This window comes from Erpetoichthys calabaricus, chromosome 3 (assembly GCF_900747795.2).
Source record: "Erpetoichthys calabaricus chromosome 3, fErpCal1.3, whole genome shotgun sequence".
Classification (NCBI taxonomy): domain Eukaryota; kingdom Metazoa; phylum Chordata; class Cladistia; order Polypteriformes; family Polypteridae; genus Erpetoichthys; species Erpetoichthys calabaricus.
In genome coordinates, this window is record NC_041396.2 from 164,717,595 (window position 1) to 164,741,561 (window position 23,967).

A 23,967-nucleotide genomic window follows, 5' to 3' on the forward strand; every position below is an offset into this window, starting at 1 on the left:
ACAACCTCCCTTTGCCAACATAACAACATGGAGTCGTCTCTTGTAACCTGTTATAAGGTTGGAGAATACAGAGCATGGTATCTAAGACCATTCTTTTTTTTACATAATCTGTCCAGATCATCCAGGGTCCTAGGCTCTCTCCTGTGTACTCTCCTCTTCAGCTCACTCCACAGGCTTTCAATAGGGTTCAGGTCAGGGGACTGAGATTGCCATGGCAGAACTTTGAATTTGTGGTCAGTAAACCATTGCAGGGTTGATTTGGACGTTTTGGATCATTATCCTGCTGGAAGATCCAATAACGACCCAGTTTTAGTTTCCTGGCAGAGGCAGCCAGTTTTTGTTTTAAAATCTCCTGATATTTCATGGAATCCATGATGCCATGTGCCCTAACAATGTTTCTAGCCCCACAATATCACAGAACCTCCACCATACTGTATTTCACAGATAGGACAAGGTTCTTTTCATTATAGCCATCCTTCTTTTTACACCAAACCCACTTTGCGTGTTTACTGCCAAAATTTATGTTTCATCAGACCACAGAATACGGTTCCTGTCAAAGCTGTAGTAAACGTTTTACAAATTCTAGGCACTTACGTTTGTGCATAACTGGCAGAAAAGGCTTTTTTCTGGCATACCTTCTAAATACTCTGTTGGCATGGAGATGCCATCTAATGATGATTCTGGAGACTTCATACCCCAGGATTTGATTTTTTCTTGCAATTCCCCAACAGTGATCCTTGGAAATATTATCGCCTCTCTTACCATCCTCCTCACTGTACGTGTTGGTAAAATAAACTTGGGTCCTCTTCCAGGCAAGTTTGTCACAGTTCCAGACGATGACCACTTTTTATTTTTTTTACTATTGCCCTAACAGTAGAAATGGGCATTTTCAGGTGAGTAACCATTTTTGTTTTTATAACCATTCCGAGTTATGAAGGGCAACATCCATCTCTCCCATTTGGATTGAGTGTTCTCTTTTCTTTGCCATGATGATGCTTACCTGAGGGAATTTGATTTTGTATCTCCTCACATTTGTATCCCAGTTAATCAGGAAGTCATTGTTTTCAGCTGGAAAGGTCCTATACACTACAATCAACTTAATGTCCAATTTAAATGGGAAACATGCTTCAGTTACATTGTTTCACATTCATTTAAGGGAGTCAACAATTGTGGCACATGTTTTTGTTAAAAATATGTATTTCTTGATGAGGGCTCTGTTTTTCTTTGAATTAACTTGTTTCAATTTAAAAAGTCACATTTCTCATTTATTCAGTGCAAGATAACAGTTATTCAGCAAGTTGTTTTTTTTTTCTAACCCTTCTTTACTAATTTTTACAAGGACTGCCAATAATAGTTGAGGGCACTGTATATATTTGTGACGTGCAAGTCACTGTCTTCCACCCCAAAACACGAGGCTGAGTCCAGGTACTTTAGCAAAACCATCTTTATTCAACTTGAAACAGGAACAGCAAGGTTATTTATTGCTGCAGGAGCGACCACTCTCCTATACACAGAAACAGCAAACTGGCAAAGTCAGGTCCAAGTCAGTGGCAAAGTTATACTGCTCCCTGCATTTATAATATTCCTTGCATCACCCATTGCCAACAGACGCTTATAATGCGACGGCAATCGGCTCACAGTGGTTTCCACGGTGCTAAATATATATTGCATGGATAGGTTCTTCTCTCTTCTACTTTTTGATCGTTGTAATTTAAGAAAAAACTGCTTTGAGCCTGTCTTCAAGCTTAATACAGGTAGTCCCCGAGTTATGGACAAACAACATACGACTTACGAGTGGGGCTGCAGCTGCTCCTTCATCTGTCTGGGGGACGCGACGCAGGCTCCTCAGTAACTGCCGCTCCGTCATCTCCGGCCTGGGATTCTGCAAGTGGTGGCTGGACGGAGGCCGGAGGGGGGAGGTTTCGCTGCTTGTGCAGTGCCGTATCCCTCGGGTGGCGGGGGCCACACCTCATTCATTCTCAGTGGGCAGTTGGGTGTGCGGCAAGCGCTCGTGTGCAGGATGGAGGCTTAATGGGGCGGAGGGGGGTGGTTCACTGCCTGTCTACTATGCCGTCGCAGCTACTGCTCCCGACTGGACGGGGGCTGGATGGGGCTGAGTGGGGGCGTTTCACTGCCCGCTACCACACAGCCTTGCAGTGTCCATCGAATGGCTGCCCTGTTTGTTCTTGGTGGGAGGCAGGTGATGCTGCAAGCAGTGACCCGGTTGTGGCTGAACAGAGGCCACTGAGGGTGAATGGGGCGGCGGGGGGGGCAGCATTGTATAGTGTACCTCGGGTGGCTGCCTGTTGAATGGGGGTGGTGGTGGGCAAATCACTACCCGACTTTGGCTGCGCCCTGTTCACTCTCGGTGGGCTGATGCTGCAGGCAGCATACTGTATGCAAGTGGAGGTGACTGTGTGGTGGGCAGGTGGTGAACTGCCACTTGGTGCCCCCATTCGTTCTCAATAGCATGCCTGCTTGTACTGCTACGTATAAAGCAGGAAGATGTCTTTCATCAGTACACCAGACATACTGACAAGGGGTGCCTTCCTGCTGTGATAGCGTGTACAGTACTGTGCAGAAGAGTTCATCTTAACCTTTTGTCTTCACCCTTCCACAATGTCTCTGAAACCCAAATCTATTGCCAGTGCTGGTGATACAGTAAAAAAAGAGAAAAACCATCATCAAGGAAAATAAAGTAGAAATAATAAAAAGGTCAGAGAGAGGTGAAACTCCATCATTCATTGGCAGAGCACTTGGTTACAGTCGGTCAACAATAGCATTTATTAAAATAATGTACCTGTTCAGACATACAAATTTACATTAAGAACAAACCTACAGTCCCTATTTCATATGTAACCCGGGGACTGCCTGTAAAATAAATTAAAACTACAATGTTTCACTTATGCACTATATAATTCTAATACCTGCAGAGACAGGACTTCACTTCAACCCTCAATTAGAACATGTTGCTTAAGAAAATGGATGGATCCATTTATCCATCAATCATCCATCTTCAAAATAATTTAATACACTTCAGTGTCAAAGGGATTGGAGCCTGTCCTGGTGGCATGTGTTTCAAATCATCTAGCAGCCCTGCAGAAGTCAACCCACCACAGGGTGCAATCATTTGCACACCCAAATTCATTCATAAAAGACTACTGATATTTGAATTCAAAATGTTGATTATATTAACAAATATACTCTAAACCAGTGTTTCCCAAACTCAGTCCTGTGGACCCCCTGAGGCTGCAGGTTTTTGTTCCAACCAGGTTCCTAATCAGTGACAACTCCTGATAGCACTGATCTCATTTAATTAGCTGGTATTACTTTTCTTTTATTCTATATTCAAAAAAGTACAGCAGCATGATTTTTACATTTATAAGACATTTAGAAATATTTCTGCTTTTGCTACAAATTTTAATGCTTAACTCTCTTTTGTTGATTTCATTCTATTTTCCCCTATCTCTGTGCAGTTTGCTTCCTTTGTTGTATCTTAATAATGACAATTAAAAACGAGCAGAGCAGACACGGTGGCAAACAACATGAAATAATCAAAGGCTGCAACTACTTTAGCATCAGACCCACAAATTAGTAAAAAATGGATTAAACAATTAGAACACATAGAAAAGTATTATGAAAATAAAGATAAAAATATTGTTAAAAAGAAAAAAAAATACATTATTCCCATATACAGTGGAACCTCGGTTCACGAATGTCTCGGTACACGTACAACTCGGTTTACGACCAAAAAGTTCGCCAAACTTTTGCCTCGGTTCACGACCACACACTCGGTATACGAACAAGCCAGGTTCCCTTTCGGTTTGTACATGTTCAGTCTCTCCGTGTGCATTTCCTGTGCAGCGAGCAAGAGAGAGCGCGCGGCGCACACACACACACACACACACACACACACACACACACACACACAGGCAGCGCGAGAGACAGAGGCACACACACAGGCAGCACGAGACAGAGAGAGCCGCGTGCACACACACAGGAGCGCTCTAGAGAGACACACACACAGGCGCTCCAGGCTCGCAAAAGAGAGACGCACGCACGCACACACACACAGGCGCGGGAGAGAGAGGCACGCACACACAGGAGCGCGCTAGAGAGACACACACACAGGCGCTACAGGCTCGCAAAACAGAGACGCACACACACACACACAGGCGGGAGAGAGAGCGAGCAAGCGAGGGACGCATAAGGTAGAGAAGGCTTGTTTTTGTTTTCAGTTCTATTTACAGTGATCGGTTCATAGCCTGCATTGTTGCAATGTTACTTTTCTTGGTGGTTTATTAAATTACGGATTTTTCAAATGTTAATTTTTTTCCCCTGTGCTTAAAACTCATTAAAAAAAGTGTTTTTAGCGAGAGGTTCCTAGAACTATAGCGCGAACTATTGCAGTGTTAGTTTTCTCTGTTGTTCAAGGTTTTCTCAGTGTTATTCAATGTTTTTACATTTAGTTTACCATTACACTGTGCATTCTATGGTATAATTAACTATATTTGTGTCTTAAAAACTAAAAAAAATATATATATATATATATATATATATATATATATATATATATATATATATATATATATATATATATATATATATATATATATATATATATATATATATATACATACAGTTCGTACGGTCTGGAACGGATTAATTGTATTTACATACAATCCTATGGGAGAAATTGCTTCGGTTCATGACCAACTCGGTTTACGACCAGAGTTTTGGAACAAATTATGGTCGTGAACCGAGGTTCCACTGTAAATGTTTACTACATTTTAATAAACTGCTTTTACCAAACTCAGTTCTCTAATTTCTATATTGTTCCTAAAACACAGAATCTGGGAAATATCAGTCCACTTAATTAGCCCAGGAGTCCAATTAAAAACAGAAGCTGGTTAGAACAAAAACCTGCAGTCACAGGGGGTCCTCAGGACTGAGTTTGGGAAGCTCTGCTCTAAACCAATCCAATTTTACAACTAAAAATTTGTTCATTTTAAACAGACTGTGAAAAATACAAAATATAGTTAAAGAAGGCCTTATATATCATTTAGGTTATGTGTTCAAATTTCAGCAAAACATTGGCTAAACAACAAATACATTAACCAGCAATTTACTGTAAATTTTGCACTCTTAACTTTTTACTCTTAAACTTGCATGAAGTCTTCATCTTGATATCTAAAGCTATAAAAAATGCACTATGTGCTTGGCAGCAAAAAAAAAAAAAAAAGTATAAATGGTTTACTCACAATAGTAGAATCAAACATTCATATTGAAAAAAACATGAGTTGTAATATTTGATACAGATGATGGTCCCTTCTTATTGCAAACAGAAACTAACTCGCAAATCTATTTCATTTGGCTCAAGGAACAAGAAAAGAATAACTTCTGACACACATCTGTAACTTTGCTTTTGTACCTGTCAATATAAGCTTTTCAAAACCGTGTCACACTAAATAGGTACATATTTACTATGTATGATAAAACACTAATTGTACAGCTGTAATCCTGTAAACTTGGTGGTTTAATATTGCTTCAATACACCAGGACCAACTTGATGAGTACTCCCAGTTTTCAGTCTTTTATAACATCATTAATGCAGCTCTCAATTAAAGCTTATTTTTCTTGGAATCCCAATACTGTACAGATATAAAAGGGTTGTTGGACTTTCAGTGCAGAATTAAAACTCTAATATTTGCTTTATGAAAATGTCTGCAGTACAGTCATATCTATTCATATTGTGGATAGATTACAAAAAAAAATGTCATTCTATGAAAGAAATTGCCAAGTCAAGTTCAAAATCTCACACAAAAAAATTAAGTTTAACATTAAACGGACCCTGAAGAAAATATGCAATTGGTTACTTTACATTACTGTTAAACAAGTTTCTGAAACATTTGCTTAACAGCTACTTATCAAGCATTTGAACAAAATGTTGCATATGCATTGCTGAACATTTTATAATGAATTAAAGATACATTTCTGTAACCTTACTTACCCTCATAAGCTCTCCATTATCAAGAATTAACTTTGCAAAGTCTTTCAGGAATTTTTCAGTTTTCTGAAACACCACAACATTCGAAGCGTTGCCATGTTCCATTACACCGGACAAGGCTACCACAGCTTCATTAAGTAATTTAGAAGAAAATGGAAATTTTAAGGTTTTACAGTATCTAAGTAATCCATCTAGTAACTGTATGACAGAATCAGTTATTAAGGAGCACTCACTGTAAGAATAAAGAGGATTAGTTATATTTCCATATTCTTTTAATTTTCTGAGACCAACCAGATTCTGAAAAAAACTTATATGAGGATTAATTCTTTTCTTTGTAAGAGCCCAATAATTTCCTGATGAATAAGTTTTATATCCAGCAATATCTGAATTTTCTTTACACTGCAGCAGAATTCCTGGATTTTGTTCATTGTATGTCTCATAGCCATAGTAATCTTCATGTTGAACTGCTTGGTTTAGAGAACTTCTTAGATCTTCTGAAATATTCTCCATGGTACCAACCTCTACAAAAAATATAAATAAACATCATGAGAAGGTGTTGAGCACTTCTTGTATAATTTAACATTACTTTTTCAAAATTCCCAATTAGCTGATATTTTCTTGTTCAGTAAGCATTTCTTATTTTCACTATAGCCATAAGGACTCATTTATACTTCACGCTCAGAACGCGTACGCGGCCGCATCATGGCTGCCACATGCTCTCAGCGTTCATTTGATGCATCCTCTGAGCAGCTCCTCAGAAATTAACGCAACGCATGCACGAGTTGCAGTACCAGCAAAAAGTCGGGGGGTGCAGTGCACAGCAATATCAGCAGTGTTAATTTTTCAGAGTTAGATGAAAGTGTTGATATTTAGTGTTTAATCAACACTAAGTATACTTGACTTTACACTGTCAGTGTCAGGTTTATGAAAGAGCTGGTGCATTTTTGTAGTGTTAAGATATAAACTCTACGCAAGAGCTAAATTAGCAACACCCCCATTTTTGTCGGTTCGTTAAGGACAGAAAAAACTTGCGCCGGCACCATTTTAAACTTAATTTTGAGAACACATGGGGAGTACAAGAGACAATGTAGGCCTAAGTAAAAAATAAAATAATAAATTTATATAGCGCTTTTCTCACTACTCAAAGCGCTCAGCAATTGCAGGTTAAGGGCCTTGCTCAAGGGGCCCAACAGAGCACAGTCCCTATTGGCATTTACGGGAAACAGTACACTTATTTAGCAAGCTATTGTTTGTTAGTTGAATGAATTAGCTTCATGAATTATTTTAATGATTTGGCTTTGATAAGAGCTGTAGCAATGCAACAGCATATTAAATAACATTGATTTTACATTTTTTAAATGAATATGATTTTTCTTTTTTAGCGTCCTACAGTTTGGTGGATTGAAAGCGAAACACATGTAAGTTATCTAACCATTAGGTACGGATGTATTCATCACCCATAAAATGTACTTAACAGTTAGTGTTCGTAGCACATGAGGGAATGGCCGATATGCTACTACAGTATTTCTATTTATAAATAGAAAGTGAGGCGCATCAGAAAACTTAACTGAAGTCTTGCTGGGTCGCCTCTGTCTCCGACATTTTATGCAGGAGAAAGAGAGTATGAAATGTACCTTCAACAAAAAAGCGCAACGACTCGTTTGCGCTATGATCAGTTCCAAAACACATTAGAAAAGAAACGAATATGGGGGCAAGAAATGTAAAATTTACTTTGCAATGAAAACCTAGGTAACTCCAGGTGGTTGTGGTACTGAGCACTTGTGTACTCCAGAGTTCTAGTAAAAACTCAGTTTGCCGAGTCCATCGCTACACAGCCATTCACCCCGTCATTATCTATTTAATTATTGATTGTTTGCCTCTGTGAGGTCGCCAACCTTCCACTCGTGTCTTGCGGTCTAATTATCTGTAGCTCGTCAGCGACTGGCCCTCTGGTCAGAGTTGGCATATGTTCATAGTGTTCACACATAGCGATTGTTGATCACCGATTGAAGGCTTTGAGTCAGCGACTGAAAAATCCAGTATAGTTAACAAGGTATCAAATTGCCAGACAATGACCAAACCAGCTGCTGTTTAATATATTTTTGTTGTGTGTTTGTTCAATCGCATTGGTTGCCAGAATTTTAGTACAAGACTGCAACATGAAATCGGTTCACAATCATTTCTCATATGTTGTTGAATGTTTTGAAACTCAGATGTGTTCTGTATTTATATGAAAGGTTGTCTCATAATGTACACGATTATTAATTTTTATATAAACGCTTACAAATCTTATTTATGTGTTTTGGAATGTATTGTGACTGGAAGATTTTAGGACTCGTTCTGCTGATCTTGGTGGTGTTGGTTATTGCAGCGTTTGTATGGTGGTACTGCAGCAAATCGGTGGTAAGGTTTTTATCTATTTATTTTTTATATATTTGTCTAAGATTAAGTCCTAGTGATGTATTTTATTGTAATAAACAAAACTAATATTGGTTTCAGCAGAAATGCTTTTGAAAGTGCGATCCCAAGAAAGCCAGAAGTATGTGAAGGTGACTGAGACTGACGGGACTTATGATTATCAGCAGTTCAACCAAGCAGGTTCATCCTCCTTTTTGGTCTTTGATATAGTAAAATTAAATGTGAAAAATATGTAAAAAAAACTTTTAGACATTATGTAACATGGGGTGTTTAAATATTCTAATATCTAATAGATATTAATAACAATATTTCTCTTGTTTTAAAAAAGTTCTGGGACAATTAAAATCAATAGGCTAATGTGCAGCTTTCAGATATGTCACCAGGAACCAGGTATTTAAGGTATTGTGGCTAAGGTGGTTCTTGATGATAAGTGCATCAAAAATATTTTTTATATTTACAAAAATGAAACACCAACTATACGCTGTCTTTTAACACATTTAAGTTTTGTCACCAATCTTTACTATGTCATTCTTTTTACAGTCAAAGATAAATTTGGCTTGCCACCTGATGCTGAAATAGTTTACAAGGATTCATCAGGGACAGAAGTTGATGAGGATATTTTTGGTGATTTTCTGCAGAAAGGAGATGAGATTTTGTTGAGAGCTTGTTTGAAGGATGGTAATTAGTCATCTGCATCAAACTGTTTTGGCATTTTTCATTAATTTTTTATTTACTTGAATTTTTCATTTAATTGAATGAAGAGGATCTTTCAATTGTAATTCCAGAAGATAAAATGCTGCCTTTAATGATATTGCCTTTAAATGTGTTCCTATTGTTGTCTTCCTAATTTTTTCAGATTCTTCAGATTTATGTTGCTCAGAGGCATCATTCTCCTCTGCTTCAACTGTGATCCTTACTGAAAGTCCTTGTCAGATTGTGGATGATTTCCCAAGCAAGAAAATGAGATGAGATGATAAGGAAGCAGCAAAAAGTGTAAGAGTTCATTGAGGTGTTAAATCTTTCAGGATATGCAAACTAATCTAATTAACTGATACTGACTTTTGTATAATACATGGTTAGTAATTTGGTAACCTTGTTACAACAGTTACTTTTTGGATATTGTTTTAAATTAAAATATAGTTGAATAACATAGCATATAGCTGATTAGTTGACCTTATTCTGATGTTCTGTATGTTACACAGATGGTTTATGCTTCCCTGAACTGTAAACCAGGTGGTGACAAGATTTTTCATGAATATGAGAAAACTAAGAGCTTGTCAGATAGCACCAGGAGACAGCTAGTGAATATTCTTGTTGCTGACATGGTTGAGGTGCATGGGTATGTGTCAAAAGCTTAACAGTGGAAATGGTGCTTGTCTCTTTTCATGTCATTCATGCGTTTTATTCATGTACCCCCTCAGAGTGTGCGCATCAAATATGCTCAAGGAATTGTGGCTTTGTTTCCATATCTAGAGGATCTTTTCTCAAAAATGGATATGTAAGTTTTACAACCTGATATACTGGAAACATAGTGGTTAGTGAAGCATGCTTGTGACAGCATTTATGACCAGAATATCATTGGTGCAACTACCTTAAACTGTCATTTATGGTTTGCACTATAATCTATGAAGCTATATCATGATATATACAATATGTCATTTATTTTTGTAGGAACATTTCTATGATCCAGCAAGTGGAAGTGGCTATCTTGCTTGGCGTTTGAAAACTGTTCAATGCAACACAACCATAAACTCAAAAAGTGGCAAACAAGCTCCAGAATCAAGTGGTGGTCCACAGGTTGAGTGGAGGCCTGTTACTTCTGGACGGCAACTCACTGGTGATGAGTGTTGTGAGGCAATATCTATCCTAAACCACTCCTCAGATGAGATTGTTGTGAGGGAGAAAATGAAGGCCACTTTTGAATACCGACAAACTCTAGTTCATGATGCTGATAAGTCCACAGACATCCTAGATACCTTCCCTAGGTTTCTTGATACAGTTGGCCTTGTAAGTGTTCGTTTTTTATATACACTTTTCTTTGCTAAATATATTCCAGAGTTTCCTAAGGTCTTGTTTAAGTATAAGATCAGGTCTAAAATTTGTAGGACGTTGACAAGAAGGAGGACTTTGTGTTGATGCACTTGTTTATTATCTAATTTCAGATTGAACAAGACTTTGTCATGCTGTTTGGAGAGGACACAGCTGGGAAATTTCTTGCTAAGTGGTCAACATTCTTCAGGGCACAAGTAATTGAAGATAGTAAAGGTCTGGTTCTAAATGCTCATGTGGATGATCTAATCAAGTCTGCACAAGGAGAAAGTGACACCGGTAAGTGTACACTAATGTTGAATAGAATTGGTCTTTAGTTAAATTTTGTTGAGCCTTTGGATTTCTTCATCTTCTGAAATGTTTAGGTTGGGGCCGTGACCTTGCCTCTTTGTGTCTTCTGCTGCATCTTCTTCCTCCTACATCAAGACGTCATAAGAAGACGGCTAAAATCTGCGCTCTTCAGGCAGAGAACTACTTTTTAACATATCCGGTCTGTCTAGTGGCTTTTTCTTTAAATTAAACATTGAACAAGGGTAAATGTTTGCTTTTACCCATTTAGAATGCTGGATGGCAACAACTTACCCATTTCTGAACCACAGCAGGTTTGCCTTTTAATGTTTAATACAAGGAGAAAGTAAACTGTGACGTGTTGCTGTTTGGTGTTAGTGATCCATGCCCAAGTCTGTGAAATTCTTACATATAGAAATTGGTATGAACCAGTTTTAAGACTCAATGTTTATTTTGAAAAATTTTTTTTTTTTTTTTTTTTTTTTTAAGGTTGGTACAAGTATCCAGACTTTCCTGTCAAATGTTGAACCATCTCAACCTTTTTTGCTCTGCATTGGAAAACACAAAAAGAGGATCCAGAATTTCTACATTATTGTGAACAATAAGGCAATACCATGTAAGACACAAACATCTGTAGCAGCATTTGATGAGCTGTTCAAGGCACATTTTGTTTTCAGCACATCATATTGCCAGGAACTTGGCATTTTTTATGTGTTTATCCAAACTGCAGTGTACAACATCGATATAGGTGCATCTAAGGAAAGACCAAGAGTGAAGGAACTTAGAGCTAGATTTCTGAATGCAAATAAGTAAATGTATGGACTGACATGGACTAATTGCCAGAAATGTTTACGTGTTTCATTTGCAAATCTCTTCATGAGAATATTTCATTTATTTGCCACCATTTGAAATTTCACCATGGCCTTTACCCAGGAAAGACTTTACGTTTACATTATGCTGAGACTGGATGCTCATCTGTGTTTGGAACTTTTTCTGGATTTAAAAAATATTTAGTTCAAGGTCATGGCACTAGTGTTCCTTTTCATTGCCAAAGTAGTACATTTGTACCACAGGGTAAAAAAATCTCCGAGTCACATGGATATAATTGTAGTGTTCTTTCTATGTGTGAAACAGATGTGACATTTGCTGAATGAGATGAAGTGCAGAACCAAAAACCCAGTCTCCTGTGACTGAAATTGATTTAAATGATGTGTGTGGTGCTCTAGTTGCACATTTACAATCTTCTGGAGTTGCTCATAGCACAGTACAGTCTGTTGTTCTTTCAATGGAGAATTTAGTCAGTGAAATACAAACTAGAACAAAGGAGGCTGTTCTTAAAAATATTTCACCTGTACATTGGGAGAAAGCTGAAGGCTGCTTAAGTCCAATAGAAAACCCTTTTACAAATTTTAATACAGAAGCAAAGTGTCATAAATATAAGAGCAAGTGGGAAATTGTCGAGCCAGTAGAATATGTTCTTGGTGACAGATCTGATGTGAGACGGGATAGAACATCGGGGATATACTGCCAAATTCCTGTACCAGAAAAGTTTGTTTATGTCCCCGTTTTAAAAACAATTCAATCATTGTTTAGAAACAAAGAAATACTTGATGCCTTCCAACAGCCAAAACACCACACTGAAGGTCTTTATGATGACATTTGTGATTGGGAATATGTCCAAAACAAGTCTTTTTAGATATGAGAACAACTCATTGCAGCTTCAACTTTACTATGATGACTTTGAGACAGCAAACCCTTTGGATTCTAAAAAGGGAATCCATAAACTTGGTTGTATGTATTTCATTTTGCGAAATCTTCCTCCAAAATTCAGTTCAGTTTTAATGAATATTCACCTTGTTTTACTTTTTCACTCTGATGATGTGAAGAAATATGGCTTTGATGCAATTCTTAAGCTTTTTGTGGAGAATTTGAAAACTTTAGAAACCCATAGAGTTCTTACTCCTTTGTCTGACACTCCATTGAAAGGAACTGTTGTTCAAGTCACAGGAGACAACTTGGCTCTGCATAGTTTATTTGGTTTTGTAGAATCGTTCAGTGCAACCTACTGTTGTCGTTTTTGTTTGGCTGAAAGATGCCTTTCAGTGGATCTTTACTGAAGACAACCCTGATGTTCTTTTTCGCACTAAAGAAGCACATTTGGTGCACTGCAGTGCTCAGGAAGAAAGATTCAAATGTATCTTCCACTTTTGGGGTGAAGAAAGCTTGTTTGTTGAATACACTGAAGTTTTATAATACTTGTGAAAATTTTGCCGTTGATATAATGCATGACATTTTGGAAGGCGTGGCACAGTACGAGTTGAAACTTGTTTATCAACATTTGGTGAATGAGAAGGCAATTTCTCTGACTGATTTTTGTGAACGAATTCAGTGTTGCAATTACGGATACCTTGAAAGAAAGAATCGTCCAAGTGTCTTAAAATTGGATGACAGCAAAGATCTTGGATTAAATGCAAGTCAAGCTTGGTGCCTGTTGCGTAACACCCCACTTATTTTTGGGGATCTTTTTGAAAGGACCAGTCCTTTATAGCACTTGATTTTATTTTTGATACAGATAGTGAATATTGTTTTTTCTCCTCGAGTAACAGAAGGCATGAAATATTATCTTAAGCACTTAATTTCAGATCATCATAGACTTAAAACAATTTTTCCTCATAAAAAGTTGCTATCCAAACACCACTTTTTAGTTCATTATCCCCGTTGTATGAGAAAAATAGGACCCGTCTTACACATGTGGAGTATGAGATTTGAGGCAAAACACAGCGTTTTTAAAAGATCAAATAAAAACTTTAAAAATATCACCAAAAATCTAGCCAATACACATCAATCACATATGGCCTTTCATTGGGAAAATGTAAAATTTGAGAGATTTCAGCATGGGCCGATTAAAACTGACATGGTATGTGTGCTGTGGAAATGAGTCTGAAATGTCATTCTTTAAGAAAATAGTCACTGTCATTATAAAAGAAGCCCAGGCATATCTTTTACTTTCTGAAGTGGTCACTGTGTCTTTTGATGATCATTTTAGTGCTTTTTGTGTTGAGGAATGAGCAAGTCTATTTTCTTTTCTCAGTGTTAAGAAACTGTTTCACTACAGGCCATTTGACAAGCAGTTTTCTTATCATTCAGATGGAAACATGTATATTGTGCCATATGTCACCTTATTGGATCAACTCCACTGTGCCTCATCATGTAATACTGCAAGCATTTTAAATAAAATATTTAAAAATCAATTGCCTAATTTACTGAATTGTGCCACTTTTATGGAGTATAAAATGTTTTACAGCCATATAACAACTATGGTTAGTGTTGGCATTTAATGCCAGCAGTGTATTAAATAACAGTTCTTGGTGGTAGATTTCACAAAGAGCCATTACTACTCTACAACAGTGCAAGAAAGAAACGAGTTAATTTTACTCTATTATGATCAAATGTAACACTGTACACCAGTGTTAGTTTTGATGTAGTTAAATTCAACTCTTTATTGAGTAGGTACTTGACTCTCTTTCAGAGTTGAATAACTTACACTTTTGAAAGTGTTAAATTAACTCTGTAAACATTGGGACAAAATAAACACCGGCATAGTGTTGAATTTTTACCCCCTCATAGTTGATTTAACACTAACATTTGCTGTGTGTGCTAAATGATATTCCAGATCATAATGGCACGATACATTTTAAAAGTCTCACATACCATCGTCTGTGAAGTCTTTTTTTTCCTAGGGCTTCCTCTGGTACTGACAGCAAACAGCAATAGATCGCCACACTGAGCACATTAAATGTATGATATTCCAACTCTCTGCACATTTAGAATCCTTAGATTTATACTTGATATCACTTTCATGGTGAAATGCATTGAAGTATGTATGTTACATTTTACAGATAAATCGGTAATTTCGTTTAAATAATGAATACTTTTAATAATGACACACATGGGGGTGACACAGTGGCGGAGCATTAGCGCTGCGGTCTTGCAGGGAGTCACGTCACTGATCTTCCCTGCCTGCAGTTTGTATGTTTTCCTGCTGGGTTTCCACAGTGTGCTCCGGTTTCCTTCCAAAAATATGCAGATTTGGTTATACTAAAATGACACTAGCATGTATGTGTCTGCTTGTATTCACCTTGAGATGATCTGATGCCTCGTCCAGGGATTGTTTCAGCCTCGTGCCCAATACTAGCTGAAATGGACAAATCCCTGGACTGATGGATTTAATCATTAAACATCCTTATCAGAGATATTGCGGTAAGGTGTCATCAGAATTTAATGGGTGTTCCAGGCAATTCACAACACAGCGAAGCCGAACCTGTTCTCCCCGTGATAATATCTTGCACTGCCACCTGGTGGATTCCTCCAGATTTATGTAAAATACACACGCAAGTATAAACAGTACAACGCTTGCGTAGCAGGAGCGTCTGCTGCAGCATGCGTCGCGTCACGTGAAGTATAAATCCGGCCTAAGGGTTGCATACCAAACCTTTATTCTTTTGGGCTATGACAACAACTCAAACAGAAAAAAGGTGCAAAGTCATAAAAGACAAGAAAGCCTGGAGGTTAAGTTGAAATACCTCTTCCAAATATTGGTTGGAAAATGTCTAATCACAGATTAAAAGTTGATAAATTGAAATTGACATTAATGCTTTAATGAGATAAACAGTTGCCTCCTTTGCTTTACTGAGACAAGGCTGACAGACTTGCCAGATTCTTCCATTCATCCTCTATCATTCACAGAGTGCAAGGGAAAAAAAGGCAGTGCTATAAATGTTCTAATAATAATAATAATAATAATAATAAACTTTCATTTGAATGTCAAAACCATGCTGCACTTCTGGTCCACCAACTTGTAATATTAAATGATGAAAAGTTTTTACTTATCTACCAAGACAGTACTCTTCAGTTTTCATAATGGTTATTTATATACCACCACAAGTGATTTTTTTTTTGCCCTCACTAACTGAAACCCACAAACATTTTAAAAATAATTAAGGATATTTTATGAAATATAGTACCCTAAGTTCTTGTCTATAAGCCGGACTCATGTATTAGCCGGAGACCAAAAATCATACGAATTTTTAAAATAAAATCGTATCATAGATAAGCCGGACTCATGGATAAGCCGAACGTACTATAACCTATAACTAATAGAAGGGAGGGAGGTCAGTGGTCTCACTCGCGCCCATTTAATTTCTTTAAGGAGGGAGAGAGTGTGAGATATTGCCGTCTCTCTCACTCCCCGCATGGCGCGGTTGGAGCGGCCGGAGCGCGTTCTTTCTGCTCTGGGCATCGCCGAGTCAACACGAGCGCGTAGCGGTCATTTAAATTGTGATTTTATATGTAAGCATATTTAAATATATATCGCGGATTTCTGCGGACAATGGGTCTTTTAATTTCTGGTACATGCTTCCTCAGTTGGTTTGCCCAGTTGATTTCATACAAGGGACGCTATTGGCAGATGGCTGAGAAGCTACCCGGCTTACTGTTCTCTCTCTCTTGCGCTGACTATCTGTGATCCTGACGTATGGGGATTGAGCAGGGGGGCTGTTTGCACACCTAGACGATACGGACGCTAGTCTAAAAATGCTGAAAGATTATCTTCACGTTGCTATCTTTTGTAAAGCTGATTCCTGAAAAGACATGCTGCACAGTGCTTCGCATACTTAAAAGCTCGAAGGGCACGTATTGATTTTTTGACTGAAAAACAAACTCTCCCTCTCTCTCTCTTTGTCTGCTCCTGACAGAGGGGGTGTGAGCTGCCGCCTTCAACAGCTTTGTGCCGCGGTGCTTCACATACTTAAAAGCCAAACAGACATATTGATTTGTTTGCTTCACTCCTTTGAAGAGGAAGATATGCTTGCATTCTTTTAATTGCGAGACGGAACTGTCATCTCTGTCTTGTCATGGAGCACAGTTTTAAACTTTTGAAAAAGAGACAAATGTTTGTTTGCAGTGTTTGAATAACGTTCCTGTCTCTCTACAACCTCCTGTGTTTCTGCGCAAATCTGTGACCCAAGCATGACAACATAAAAATAACCATATAAACATATGGTTTCTACTTCGCGGATATTCTTATTTCGCGGGTGGCTCTGGAACGCAACCCCCGCGATGGATGTATAAGCCGGACTTATGTATAAGCCGGGGCGGAGTGGAGGCTCTGCGGCTAAGGATCTGCGCTGGCATCCAGAAGGTTGCCGGTTCGAATCCCCGTCACTGCCAAAAGAGATCCTACTCTGCTGGGCCCTTGAGCAAGACCCTTAACCTGTAATTGCTCCAGGGGCGCTGTACAATGGCTGACCCTGCGCTCTGACCCCAAGGGGTATGCGAAAACTAACAAATTCCTAATACAAGAAATTGTATAAGGCGAAATAAGGAACAAAAACAAAAAAAAAAAAAAAAAAAAAAAAACAAAAAAAAAAACCTGACTACAGACCCACATTGTTATTGGGGCGGAGTGGTGGCTCTGAGGCTAAGGAGTTGCGCTGGTATCCCGAAGGTTGCCGGTTCGAATCCCCGTCACTGCCAAAAAGGCCACTGCTCTGCTGGGCCCTTGAGCAAGGCCCTTAACCTGTAATTGCTCCAGGGGCGCTGTACAATGGCTGACCCTGCGCTCTGACCCCAAGGGGTATGCGAAAACTACCAAATTCCTAATACAAGAAATTGTATAAGGCGAAATAAAGAAATAAAGAAAAGAAAGAAAAAAATATTCTATTTTTTCATTTTCACAACTTTTTTCCTTAGATAAGCCGCGGCTTATTGACAAGAACTTAGGGTATATAAAAATTGATTTACCAAAATAGTCAATAGCACATTTTTAGTCTCATCAATACCAGAAAAAAAAAAAATGATGAATTAACCAGTATATAGATTCAACTTTTTTTTTTTTTTATTTAAAAAAAATGAAATTAAGTAATCTTGATGCAATAAGTACTCATTTCAATATGGGACCAGTATAAGTCTACATTGTGTGGTACATGATGGTACGTGATGGTACGTGGGCTGGCATCCCGGCCAGAATTGAAAATGTACCCTTATCTGACTGGGACAGATGAGCACTGATTAATATTTTCTCCCCCAGTACACAATATGGCAGCCTCCCTGGGTTAGGATTCACACAAAGACACCCACAGGGCATGGTGGGACCTGTAGTTCTGTGGGTATCCCCTGTTGGGTTCTGTGGGGGGCATCAGGAGGAGTTGCCGGGAATCACAATCCCTACATTCAGGAATTACCATTTGTGCCAAAATTGCTTCCAGCAGGCTATGCCCTAGTATAAGAAGTACTCCTGGGTCATAGTTAAAAGGAGCCGCTTTATCTCAGCCAGGCAAGTCGGAATCGGTAGACAGCTGGATAACACTCGCCTTGGAGAAGTTGATGAGAAAAGAGAAGAAAATGTTTGTTTTGCGGTGCTGTACTGGGCTGTATTAAAGTAAGCCACCTGTAGAAGGTATTTTTGTAAATAAAAAATGGTTATCTGCATGCAGGACTGTTTTGGTGTAGCTGTATCTAGGGTTTAGTGGCTAGGTGGCAACCCTGGTGGACACAATACAAATAAGATAAATATTACAAAGGGGAAACTTTATTACCTCAGCAGCATACGGAGCATTTGGGTGTTCCATAAGAACAAGTTCATCAATATGGTCATCATTGTCAGCTGGGTTAACACTAGAATCCCTGAAGCCTACAAAAAAAGTTGTAATGCCAGGCCACCTTAAATTTCCTCGCACCTCTTCATCACCATCTTTGTTTTGCAAATGTGTCAATCAGCAAAAGCAGCAAGCAACCTGTTATCCCATCCCCCACCAATGCAGCTGAAGTTCTCCCAGCTCAAGTCTTTATCTGGGTGTGAGGTGCCTGGAGTTGGCTAAATAATAAAGTTATTTGGAATAAATGCTTTTCATGTGTGTTCAGGGTTTACAACGATCTGGGTAAAAGTAGGATGACTGGAAATGTGAAGTAAAAATGTTGAACACAAAAGTAAAACAGAAACTTTTTTCATGTTCTACTAATCATTGGCAAAATACTGACATGAAGTGTATAATGTGGGAGGACTGAAGTCCAGATATCAAAAACACTTTCACAAAACGTAAAACAAAACAAGTGTGCTTTTATTCAAGAATATAACCTATGAAAAATTATTCAATTTACATGTAGCTGTCAATGAGTAAAAAATCGAAGCACAAATAACAATTGACAGAAAGTTGACGGTCTGCTTGGCTGGTGTAGAGGTAAGAGCTGCTGTCCGGCATTATGACTTTTTTCATTGGCTTTAGGGATTCTAGTGTTAACACACCGTTTCAGTTAACATTAGCCAGCTAAATAAACTCCTTCATAAAAATTACAAAAACAATTAACCATTTCTCACTGTAAGCAGATATGTGATGCTTTGTTGATTGGTTCCATCAATTTTTTTTAATAAAGTTGTTTTGTACAATTCATTATCGCAGAGAGACAAGACTATAAATGGGAAGAATGTGAGGTATATTTCCCAGGAAAAATAAACACTAGAAAAGTTTGAGTTGAAAACTGACTTGACCATTGTACCTGGAGAGATAACACTTAAACATAGGGAAGAAAAAATAAACATGCAAAACACACATAAAGGGAACTATGACTCCGAATTGAACATCTGTCCCCCGTTATTTACAGTGGTACCTCTGGTCACGACCGTAATTCGTTCCAAAACTCTGGACGCGACCCGAATGTAATTTCCCCATAAGATTATATGTAAATACAATTAATCCGTTCCAGACTGTAGGAACTATGTAAATATATATTTTTTAAGCACAAAAATAGTTAATTGTACTATAGAATGCACGGTGTAATAGTAAACTAAATGTAAAAACATTGAACACCACTGAGAAAACCTTGAACAGCAGAAAAAACTAACATTGTAAGAGTTCACGCGAGACCCTTCTGAACCGCTCGCTGTAAACACTTTATGAGTTGTAAGCACAGGGAAAAAAAATTAAATGCCACTTCTCTTGCAAAACTTTTCAAACCATCCTCTACTGGCTTTAAATTCCTCACCTTTTCCACTTGAAGGATTTTTTTTTTCAGCAAATCGCCATGAATCTTCCTGGCTTTCTCACATACGATTGCCTCGCTTACGCTATCCCCTGCAAGTTGCTTCTCGTTCAACCACACTAGCAACAGTTTTTCCACCTTTCCAGCACTTGAGGCCTCTGCTTGGTTAACATTGTAACTCTTTTTGCAACATCAGCTGCTTTGTTAGGCCCTGTATACGTAAACAAAAGAAAATGGGAAACGGAGAATGGGAAATCATTGGCGTGTATGAATGTGCGTAGGGAAACTGGCCGCCAGTGTTTTTGTTCGCCATCAGAGCATGTGGTCGTGAACAGATGCAAAATTTTGGCAAACTTTTTGATTGTAACCGATTTGTATGTGTTTGGAAACGTTCGTGACCAGAGGTTCTACTAAATTTATTATAGTTTTTAGAAAAAAAGACTTAAGTATCTGGTTGGTCTTCTCAAGTATAAAAACATCTACCATGACCTTTGACAGTTAGGCATTGAATACGTTTTTAGAGAATTATGTACAAAATTAAAAATAATTTAAAAAAAAAAAAAAAAAAAAAAAGAATTATTTAACTTGGTAAACAAAAAAGACATATATTTTATACTGTAATATTCAGTTAAGACTATCAGTCACTATGCTACTCCACAATATTTATTAAAGTTCTAATCTATGCATATTCAGTGCAAAGCTGACTGACTCATTCACACATTAAATCAACAAAAATATCCCATTTAGTTAAAAAGCTGAAATTTGTCAGGATGTTACATTTAGGGCAGTAGATAGGAAGAAAGGACATTCTGATATGTCAATATTTAGGGGAAAAACTAAATACCCAAAAATCTCAAAATGCTGTGATAGATTTGATTGAAATTTAGCAACATTACAAAAAAACAAATAATAAAAATTAGCCAATGTGCATTTTTCTTATTTATCAATATTATGTTAACATACACGCTTTGAGCTGAAAGGGGGCTTTATGCAAATGAAGGATGCAGTAAAAGTGATTGACAGGTCACATAAATATCACCACTAATAGTGTGGACAGATAACTGAAGACGGGGTGGTGTCCTGAATTGGAAAAAAGACAATCACATAATTAAATGGAAAGAGAAAGTTTGACAAAGCTCAAGACAGGTGCAAAGCTCAATGGTTAGGAAGGACCATTTCTTGCTGTAGACTACCGGTATTCTTAGACGCGTACCGGATCTTATCTCAATTATCTGTACCACACTGTCGACCTCCTGGCATGAAGTATCAAACACGTTAAGCATTCCTACATGAATGATGAGCAGGGGTGGGAATGGACTCCACTGTGAAGTGTCAAGTGCCACAAAGTAATCTCACATGAATGGCAAATTCCCCCATAAGGTACTGGGCACTGTGAAGCACCAACACAAACAATGAGCAAAGAATTGGGAAGAGGGGTTGACTCCTGAAGTGTCAGGGCCTGTGGGTGCATTACCAAAGGGTGAAAGGTACAAAAACATCTTCACAGCTCTTCCAAACTGTTGCACATTAGACAGAGTGAGTGGCATGATGATAGCCGCACAGCAGTTCAAACTTGCTGTGTGGCACAGAGAAAAACAGCAGCTTAGAGAGAACATAAAACAGCCAATTACCCATTTGAATTCAAAAGAATACCCTTCTGTAAAACTATTTTTTCATGACCATCAACAAAAGCCAAGTCAACAGGAAAAGCAGGAAAATGCAAAAATTGATCTAAGACTGGAATGTTTTACTCATGGAAAATTGTGTATAGCATGTTCAGCAGCAAGCAGGTCCAGTGATCTAATAATATTATTTATTATTTGACTGATGCCTTTATCCAAGGTGATTTAGAATATTTCAGATTCAACTGTTACATTTCTTTTGTTTTCCCAGTTGGCGCACAAGCAGGTGAAGTGACTTGTGCATGATCACAAAAACACTTAGTTACACAGTACTACCGATACACCCAAGTAGCTGAATGCACTATAACAGAGGCACATTGTCTTACAGGTAACACAGCTAGTTGCACCATAAATATCAACTACAATATTAATATACATTAATAACTCCTGCACAAAAGAAAACATTACCTTTTACAAGTAAAAGTTCTTGCTGCAGTCGGAACACCTCAGCCTCTAAGAGTTGAGCTTTTTCTTTCCAGTTTTCATTTTTACATTGCAGACATGCAGCCAAATATTCAGCATGCTCTTTCCCACTTGTTCCAGGGGGTTTACAGCCAATAATGGCTAAGGCTAATGCTAGTCTTGTCATTCTGAAGAACCGCTGTTGTATACCACATCCTAAAAAACAAAGCAAAAATATACATATATGGCATCAAATTTAGAAAGGACATATTTACAATAATTTTATGTGTATGCATAATACAGATAGAAACAGTCACTTCGACTGATGGCACTGCAGCAGGTAAAATAAATCAACAGTAAACCTGTGAAAGATACATACTAAACAGGTAATGTAAAAAGAATAAAATTGAAAAACTAAAAACTGCTAAATCTCTAACAATGAATAAATGTTTTTTGTCAGCTGATAATGTGCACAGAAGCCACTAAACATGAATTAGTAGTACATTTACAAATTAGATTTTTCATAAACAAAACTGGCATGACCTGCTAATATAATATGAAACATGACTGTATACAAACAATGCAATATTGGATCATCTCACATGATAATTAAAATTTTAGAATTTCGTTAATAAGGACCTATTATTGACTTAATTATAGCTTGGAAGGGTTTCTGTCATAGCACAGGTCTACTCACATGATAACGTCTTTTGTAAAGCTCAAAAAAAGTCTCATTATGGGAAGGGAATCTGTGAAAATACCCTCTCAAATTAATAACTCCAGATTACCTAATAATTTGATGATCACCCCAATTTTCAAAATATTTCAAATCAGTAATTATAAGGAAACGTTCGTGCAAAATGTACATTTTCTTGCACAGTCCTTCAACCGGAATACAGGCAGTTTAACTTAATTGCCCACAAACACACAACGTTTCACGCTGTACTTTACAAACTCACTGAAACACAGTCTACGCTTTATCAAGTGACACCAGCTTTATTTGTATTCAACTTTCATATTTGATATAATTTTGTTTACTAGATATATCATAAAAAGTTAATGTTTACTGAACACACAAGAGTAGAACAAACTTGTTAAACAAGCAACGCGTATATTCTTCAAGGGCCGGCAAGATATCGCAGTGATCAGTGCTACTGCTTCACATTTTTAGCGTTTGCAGTTAATGCTTGGAGTTTGCATTCTTTTCCTGCCTATTTGGGTTTCTTCTTTATTCTTCTGTATATTCTCTAACATGCACATCCAAAGGTTCTTAATGTTGAGTTCCGTGGTAGCTCTAAATTGTGGAAATGTTGGATTATCTATTTGGGTTTTTAATGTGTCCTGCAATGTAGAACCATACTCAAAGTTACCTCCTGTTTTACAACCAATGTTGCCAAGTTGGTCTTATAGCTTACCATGACCGTCAACTTGATTAAGAACGAATAAAAATAGGCCTATTAGTCCAAACCACAGGACCGCTCAAAAATACAAAACAAACTTAAGTTATGCAAAGAAGTTTTGGAACTCAGGTTATTTGAAGATATGCCCGCAGTCTTTCGAAATATTTTAATAAATCACATCTCTTTTCTAATTAACACTTAAACAGAGGTCAACTACGTGATGGCATATATGGTAGCGAAAAAAGCTACACAACTAAAAATCACGACCTTCAAAATAAGCATTTGAATTAGTTTTAAAAATTTTTAGTACGATGACATTCGAGAATAACGCGCATAAAAACAGTACAAAAAAAACTGAAACCAAGTGGTCTCAAGTATGAAAAAAATTCATTTTCATACAACTATTAAACCAAGTGATACTGCATATCAGTAGTATTTATAATCAGCCCAATATACTATTCCTTAACGAAACAACAAATAAAACTGTTAAAATATTGTAATAATTCTATGAAACTGAGAAAGGAATACCTTCACCGCACTCCCCTGCCTCATCGCAATCATTCGGCACGGCACTTGCGGTTTCCATTAAAGATAGCATGCAGCCAGTTACTCTTTAACTTTGCGGTCTCGCCTCTCCGAGACATCCGGGACTTAAGTGGAGCGAACCTTTTCGTGACGTCACCAA

The 23,967-nt window shown here is 37.8% G+C and overlaps 1 protein-coding gene across 1 annotated transcript; it reads right to left on the minus strand.

Annotated features, from left to right (window-relative positions):
- Nucleotides 1-5,593: 5,593 nt before the first annotated feature.
- Nucleotides 5,594-23,882, minus strand: mei4 (meiosis-specific, MEI4 homolog (S. cerevisiae)). Its single transcript, XM_051925283.1, has 3 exons — nucleotides 23,811-23,882; nucleotides 21,889-22,098; nucleotides 5,594-6,528 (listed from the first exon to the last, which is right to left on the minus strand). Exons 1-3 carry the CDS (start codon nucleotides 23,878-23,880, stop codon nucleotides 5,981-5,983), a joined length of 828 nt encoding a protein of 275 aa, XP_051781243.1. The 5' UTR covers nucleotides 23,881-23,882; the 3' UTR covers nucleotides 5,594-5,980.
- Between the last annotated feature and the right edge of the window lie 85 nt (nucleotides 23,883-23,967).